Genomic DNA, 8,750 nt, shown 5'->3' on the forward strand with positions numbered 1-8,750 from the left:
GGAGAATGACTGTGTTGTAGTAATGTATGAAAATAGGTATTTCACATGATCTCATAAGTGCTCATTGCATTTTCAAATTAGCAAATGCTCTCTTCATGTTACAGATAAGGAATTGGTGCCTAGAAAGCTTAAGGACTAGGTCAGGAATCACATCAGGTCAGTCTATTTCTTCAAAGTTTCTAACCTTCTGTTACCACTGTTCCAAACACTTTTTTCAGTGGTTGCCTAATATTACTAATTCCATCATTATGATTTTATTTTTCTTTAGAATTTTGTTTACTATTACTATCATCAAGAAAATATTATTTATTTTTATTTTTATAATTCTTGATTTCTGTTTTTCCTTTTGAATTGATGCCAGTAGGAAAAATACACCACTTAAAATGTTTTCAAAAAGTTTTCATGTCATAGGAAAATAAAGCCTTCATTGCTTTTTAATTATACAAATTATTGCAATTTTTAAAATGAATTTTCAGAATAAATATTTTAAATCATTACAAGTAAAATGGGATAGCATACATGATTATTCTAACTAAAATTTAAAAATTTGTACAAAATACATGTATAAATTGAGAGATAGTAAATAAGAAATAGAAACTTTTCCCTACATCAAGAAAAATTAAGATTATGATTTTACATGTTAATTTAAATATGTAATAATTTATATTATGATGATCAGATTTCCAATTTTTCACTTAAATTTAAGTTTTCTTTCTTTCAGACCTTTATTTCTATAAATATACACCCAAGTTCATTGCATGGAAAACCAGCGAAACATCTCTGAATTCATTCTTCTAGGACTTTCTGATGACAAGGATGTGCAAAGATTTTGCTTTGTGCTCTTATCATTCTGTTTTGTTGCTTTGTTGATAGGAAATATTCTGATTCTTATTTCAATTCTGCACAGCAATCTTTTTCACCAACCAATGTACTATTTCCTTTGCCACTTGTCCTTTATGGACATCTGCTATACCTCTACTGTTACACCCAAATTGATTGGCAGCATGGTGGAGGGAACCAAAACCATTTCCTATGGTTACTGCATGTTACAGGTCTTTACCATGCACTTCTTTGGTGGCGTTGAGATCTTCATCATCACCGCCATGGCCTATGATCGTTATGTAGCCATTTGCAAGCCTCTCCACTACTTGGTTATCATGAACAGGACAAAATGCAATCTCCTAGTTTTAGCTGCTTGGGTTGGTGGGTCTGCCCATTCCTTTCCTCAATTATGTATGATAATCTGTTTGCCCTTCTGTGGCCCGAAGGAAATTGATCACTACTTTTGTGATATTTTTCCTTTGCTAAAAATTGCCTGTACTGATACCTACCTCAGTGGTGTCCTTGTGGTTGCCAATTCAGGAATTGTCTCATTAGTGACCTTTATCATTTTATTTATATCCTATGTCATTATATTACTCACTTTAAGAAATCAGTCAGCTGAAGGAAGACGAAAAGCCCTGTCCACCTGTGGGTCTCATATCACTGTGGTGGTCTTATTCTTTGGTCCTGCAATCTGTTCTTACCTTAGACCCCCTACAACTTTCCCTGAGGATAAAGTGATTGCCTTATTTTACACCATCATTGCTCCTATGTTCAACCCCTTAATCTATACACTGAGAAATACAGAGATGAAGAATGCCATGAGAAAAGTTTGGTGTCAAGGTTTATTCTCAATGGAAGCATATAGTTAACCTGAAGAAGTTTACTAGTTATGCAGTTCAAAAGGGAAAAGACTAGATATGAGTTAAATAGAAACTATGTCATTGATCTAATATATTTTAATGTTTTTAATGAAATGAATAAAAATAATAGGACTTACAAATTTATAGAAGAGAGTAATCAAAAATTAATGCAGACTGAACAAAAAAGTTGGAATGTCAATTTTGTAGAATATTGAAATGGTGCAATTAGTATTAACTGAATAGAATAAATCCAAACCAAAGCAAGATGGTATTTTGAGCAGTAATACAAACAGTGTAAGTATTTTAATGTTAATTTTATTAAAAATTTTGGACTTTCAAGGCTGACTACAAAATTGTACATTTTTTCGAGTAGATATGAATTTGAAATTTATAAATGAAATTCTACTTTGAAATTTTGATAGGATACTCACAAATACATAACTTGTTTTTTTCAAAAATCAGTTGTGGAAAAAAGAAATCAGTACAGTAGAACATGCTACTCCTGATTTCCCACTAAAAGAATGTAAATAACTAGATTTAAAAAAAGATGGTCAATAACTGAGTGATGAAAGTAAATCACTAAATTCTGCTCAGCATTCTAAATTTAAGATCATTTAACATAAAACCTATGGAACTGAATTATAAAATGTGCTATTCCACTCCAATGTGCATAACGGTGATAAGTAAATGGCTAGTCAATGTATCTAATCCAAAGACATTCCTTGCTACCATGAGAAAGTACCAAAGGCAAAATAAAATGTTATAGCAACAAAGAAAGAGACCTAAAATCAAGTTACATTGTGATCGCATGACACTTAAGATATCCTTCCAATAATTCCAAATTAGAAGCAAAAATGATGTCTGTTGTCAGTTGACTGGAAACAGAATTAAAAAGAAAACACTGATATATATATATATATATATATATAGGCAATGGATTATTATTTAATGCTAACAGACAATCAGATTCCAAGACATGAAAAGGTGTGGAAAAACTTAAATAAATACTACATCGTGAAAGAAAGCATCTGAAAGGGCCATGTATGTGTGCAGTAGATTACATATTTAAAATCTCTGTACCAACACTAACTTTGATGTGAACTGAAATTGCTCTAAAAATAAAATTCATCAGTTTAAAAATCATACAGCAAATGATGACTAAGGAAATCATTCCATTGCTATAAAAGTAGATACTTAGAGGGATTTTCTATTAAAACCAGAAAAAAACCTCAAATCAGAGTTTTTTTGCCTGCTAGAGTACATAAAAATGATTTTCTTGGACTTAGAGGTGTGGCTGAAGTTGTACATAGCAACTTCATAGCAAGTGTGAGGGTAATCAACCAATAATATGTAAATGTTACTATGAAACAGAAGTAAAATCTACACAAATATACTACAAGTTACTCTTATATATATATGTATATATGTATGTGTATACATATAAATAAATAAATATATATACACATATATATGTGTATATACAAATATATATATAAATTGATTTTATGAATATTTGTAAACTTTTTATGCACTAACATTCTAATGTTTAGTTTTTGAAAAATGGAGAGAAAATGTCACTAGGTCCTATTTCAGATGAATGGTATAAAATATTTAAAATGCTAGAGGTGTACCTAGAACATAGCAAACACTAAGTATTAGGTATTATAATTCTTTTTCTTTTCGGTATGTGTAATGTCTCAATAGTAACCAATTTAATATGAATTCTATTAATGTAATTTTTTCTTCTGACTTTTCAGTGTACTTTTCTTTGTTCTTCATTTTATTATATATTGTGTATCTACCAACTGCATAATGTTAAGAGGAAAACAAAAACCAAAGGAAAAAGAATTGGTGCTGATGATTTACTAATTACCAGAGAATTTACCCTGTGCAGTCACTGATAATTAATAATTGAAATACTCATATTGAAAAGAGAGGAAAGCAGCATTAGGCAATTCATTATCATGTCCCAGATCAAATGGTAAGACCTCCTCTCTGAATCTGAAATTCATACATGAACACCAAGGTGCTGCTGTTGCCTGTCTGAAGAAATACCTTGAAGAAATTAAATAAGAATTAAAAATTTTGCTTTTCAAATTTAAATGTTAATGATGAGATTAATGTCAGTGTTTTAGGGAGGTTGAAGAAGATAAAGATCTCTACAATTTTAAAAAGCCAAGGAAAGCTTCCTGAAGGTGAAAGAGTAAATGATGGATTTTGAGCATGAGTGTAATGAAAGATGATTTTTGGAGTTAATACAGCATGGGAAAACATATGATTTACAAGCAGGAAGAGAGCAATTTTAATATTAATAAAGATTCAATATTTCCATCACACTAAGGAAGCAAGCCTGGGTGAGGTGTTAGGATATTTGACTCAGGACGGGAGGCAGGATGGAAAACATCTTAGAGATAACATAAATTCCATTTCTGTGTAAATGAGGCATGGGAAAAATAGACCAGTACACACACACACACACATCTTTGAATTACACTTTAAAATCAAGTAACCAACCATTAGCCGAACCTCTGGAGTTCTTAAAGAAAATCCTGCAATTCGTACATTTTAAGAATAGGAAATATTGGGCTCTTGGCATGACTTTACAGAGTACCAGCCTAGCAAGCATGACGTCTTGAGCTCAAACTCCAGGACTGCCAAAAAAAAAGAACAGAAAATGTAAAGATGGGAGTAGAACTGCGTTCCATGACATATAAATTAATATAACAAAGTATACAAAGAACACTAAAGTAGTAGAAACAAAGAAAAGAGTAATTGAATTATTTGCCAGTTAAATAGGTATAGAATCTTGCTATCATGAAAATGAAAGAAAATGGTAGAAAGTGGGAGAGAAAGATATGTTCAAACCATTTTGGCTGCTAAGTAATGGAACTATTTCGAGCATTTTTTTTTTTTCCTGGAGGGTAGGGGGTGCAATACTGATTTTCAAACTCAGGTCTTCATGCTTGCTTGGCAGGTGCTCCAATTTTTGAACTATGCCCTCAGCACTTTCTGACTGGTTATTTTGGAAATCACATCTCAGTTTTTGCCAACATAAGCCTGGACCAGGGCCCTTTTCTTTTAGGTTTTTCACCATGGGTAGAATGACATTAACCCCCACAGTAGCCAGCCAGTGGTTAAGATGGAGTCTCGCCACCATTTTGCCTGGACTGCCTTTGAATCATCATCCTCCCAATTTCCACATACCAAGTAACTTGAGCTACCAGCATCTGACCCTGGGTGTGCTTTATAATATGTTCATCCTTGTAAATATGTATGTGTACTAAGTATAGCTAAGTATGTACCTCAGAGGAATAGTGCTTTCCTGGCATATTTGAAGGGTTGTGTTCAATTGCCAGCACCAAAAAAAGAGAGAAAATATCATGTTATACTTTAGGGGCTGTATGAGAAAAATGTTATTTTCCTAAGACACTTGCAATGGACCCAAGGTATGTTCCTAACCATAAATAAAAGATTATCAAACTAATTGAAAATGAATGTATTAATAATGTAAACTAAGATTATTTATAAACACAACTCAAAATGCTTTTCAGACTATAGATTACTTTAAAAATGTGGTATTCTGAACAAAGTATTCCTTTACAATATTTAGCATCATCATTATACCAAAATGAATTACTTAGTCACATTTAAAAAGAAGAGAAAATAATGAAATAATTTATGAACACATGTTGTCATTCATTTATCTAAAAGTAGTTGGAGTTGTAATTGTGTTAGGTGCCATTTATGACTTTAGATCTTGGTATATCTTCCTCTTGTAAACATCATTCCTTTCTCAACTTCATGTGCTTAATGACTTATATTTTTAATCTAAATCAAAAGAATATTGTAACCACTTACGTTTTATATGCTATTATGTTATTTCTTTTTATTTCTACAATATCAATAAATATGTAGTGCTTTTCAACCCAAGACCAGTACTTGTATGAGGGTGCAAAAAATTTACTTAGCAAGATATAATGTTTCTTCTTAATCATTTTTTATTATTGTTTTACTGTGGATAGATTGTGATATTAATCAAAGTTCTTACAAAATATCATATTTGATGTCACCCCCTCCAATCATTCTCCTTTGTCCCCTTTTCCCATTTCCTGGAATAGTTTCAACAGGTCTCATTTTTCAGTTTTCTTACATGTGTACACAATATTTCTACCACATTTGTCCTTCTACACCTTTTTCTTATGTCCCCCAGATAGGATCTGTTTTACATTGCTGTTCTTTGTTCTGGAAAAAAAAAATCCTTATTTGTTTAAGATAGGTAAAGAGGGTGTTTCATTATGACATTTCCATGTATTAATATGTATTATAACACAAATTGGTTCATTTGCATTATTTTCCTCCTTTTTACCTAATCCCTTTATTATGGTGATTTCAACAGGTTTAAAAAAATCTGTATTCATTCTTGTATAGAAAGTGCATCACTCATATTCACCTTCTTAGCTTCCTTCTTTTACCTTTTCTCTCCTGTTAATTCTCTCCCCTTAGTGTAACTTGTTTTTCATAATATGGCTTGTATTTGTATTAAGAGTATATTCCACATATGAGAGAAATTTGTATTCCTAGTAAATGCTATATTCAGAGAGTCTTTGGCTTTCTGAACCTGGCTAACTTCATAAGATAATGTTCTCCAGTTCCATCCATTTACTTGCAAATGACAAAATTTCATTTTTCTTTATGACTGAATAAAATTTCATTTTGTATATATATTGTAAACATAAAAATATATGTTATATAATTCTAAACATATATATATATATATATATATATATATATATATATATATATATAATAAATTTGTCTGATCACCTCCACTGGCTCCCTCCTTGACTCCCTCCCTGCCTCACTTAAAGAAATTGCAAGAGGTTTCTTTGTTCTCTTTCCTATAAGCGTGAAATCCATCAACCATATTCCCTCACCTTAATCTCCTTTGCTCACCTTTCCTCTCCCACAAGTACTTCCCCACACTGTCCCTATTTAACAGTGGTGAATTTTGTTGTTAATATCTAAATCAATATTCAAAGAGGTTTCTCCATGTATCCCTGTTGTGAGTGGGGAAGGAGGGAAAGGAAAAGGGATGACAGAGCATCAACAAGATCTTAATACATAACATCTATGAAGGTAGAGGATATAAAGATATGTGCCAAAAGCTATGGAAAAATGGGGAGAGGGAATCAAGGATAAGGGAGAATAATGGAAGAGGTTGAACAGACCACATTTTCTTCATCTATTCATCAGTTGTGGGACCTCTTGTCTGTTCCATAGCTCAGTTATTGTGAATAGTGCAGCAGTAAATATGGGTGTGCTGATGTCTTTATTGTAACTTGACTTACATTCCTTCTGGTATATCTTTGGAAGTAGAATTACTGGATTACATGACTTTTTTTTGTTTTTTTGTTTTATTTTGGTGGGTCTGGCATTCGAACTCATGGTTTCATACTTGGAAAGCAGGCTATCTACTGCTTGAGACACACCTCCTGCAGTTCTATTTTCAGTTTATCGAGGAGCCCCCATATGGTTTCCATACTGATTAAATACAATGTTTTGTTCTGCATTCTCTCAGATGTGGAATGTAGAACTAAAAAATAAAATGACATGAACGTAAAAGAGGGACTGTTTGGGAATAGAAACCAGTAGGAGTGGGGATCAACAAAGAGGAGTGTGATGTAGGGTGAATATAATCACACTATTTCATATGCATTTTGCAGACACAATAATGAAACCCATCAAAATTGCAAAAAAGTGTGGGGGGAAGTGGAAAAAAGACTCACAAACAGGGTGAATTTAATCAAGCACTTTACTTGCACATAAGGGCATAACATTATAAAACAACTTTATAAGAGCCATGCAAGTGACTCCCACTTGAAATCCCAACTACTGAGGAGGCAGAGATAGGATGATCATGATTTGCAGTCAGCCAAGAAAAAATATAGAGAGAATAGATCTCAAAGAACAAGCTAGGCATGATTGTGCACATCTGCATACCCTTCTACTTGAGAGGCTGAGGTATAGGAATCAAAGTCTAAGGCCAGGCCTGGGCAAAAGCATGAAACCTATCTGAAAAATAACTTATGTAAAAAAGGCTGGTAAATGGTCAAGTTCTACAGCATAGGACTACAGTGGATCAAATGCAGGGCCTTACAAGCCCAAGGCCCTGCATTTGATCCACAGTAGTACTAAAAAAAAAAAAAAAAAAAAAGCAAACAAAATTTTAAAAATCTTTCATTGCACAAATAATATACATTGATGAATTGTAAAATAAAAATTTCATAATAAAATGTTAAAATTTCATACAGCATTGTGGTGATTACTTGCTAAGTGGAGCATACCTTTCTAATGTCTTTATATTTTTCTTCCATAAATGAATCTCCAAATGTACATAAGCTAAACACATACTTATCTTGCCAGATCCCAAGATCTATTTGGGCTTGATTTCCTTTTTGAATTTCTCATCAAAAAAGAAGATTTGTTAATTTAGAATTATCTTTTTCTACTCTGAGATATTGTACATTCTGAAAATTTAAAACACAAAAAGTTGTTGAGTAAGTTCTAGTCAATTAAAAATATTTGTGTAAGTTATGGTGGCTATATAAAAATTGAAAGAGTTTTAAACTTTAATGTGATTTTTTTAAAAAATCAAACATAATAATGACAGAAATATTTGCTGTAAAATTCACTTTTATATAGTAACGAAATTGTGGTATTGATAGTAGATAGGTCAATCATATTTTATATAGTCTACAATGAGACAAATGAGTGTAAATTGTAATGAAACACACAAAAAAATGGGATCATTTTTAGAGAAGAGGCAATCTAGCTATTGGCAAACATAGGGAAAGTAAAGTTATTCTAGTAAGAAGGATAGTGACAGGGATATTGTGGAATTTCCAATAGTGTCAGAGTATTGTAAATAGAGATCAAATTCTATCACTGAAGGTACTTTGTCCAAAGTATGTCCAAACTAATTTGTCTATCACCACCAAAATGAAAAGTACATGTCTCAAATTTTCTATGAAATTCTTTACATCTAGATACATTCACATATCTATT

General features: G+C 32.1%; 1 protein-coding gene across 1 annotated transcript; it reads left to right on the forward strand.

Moving 5' to 3' along the window:
- Positions 1-743: 743 nt before the first annotated feature.
- Positions 744-1,694, forward strand: LOC109677423 (olfactory receptor 4P4-like). Its single transcript, XM_020153410.2, has one exon. It carries the CDS (start codon positions 759-761, stop codon positions 1,692-1,694), a length of 936 nt encoding a protein of 311 aa, XP_020008999.2. The 5' UTR covers positions 744-758.
- Positions 1,695-8,750: the final 7,056 nt, after the last annotated feature.

Source organism: Castor canadensis, chromosome 1 (genome assembly GCF_047511655.1).
Source record: "Castor canadensis chromosome 1, mCasCan1.hap1v2, whole genome shotgun sequence".
Lineage (NCBI taxonomy): Eukaryota > Metazoa > Chordata > Mammalia > Rodentia > Castoridae > Castor > Castor canadensis.

Excerpts from the sequence above, each read along its gene's own strand:
- LOC109677423 (XM_020153410.2), top strand. The coding sequence starts at position 759 with ATGGAAAACCAGCGAAACATCTCTGAATTCATTCTTCTAGGACTTTCT.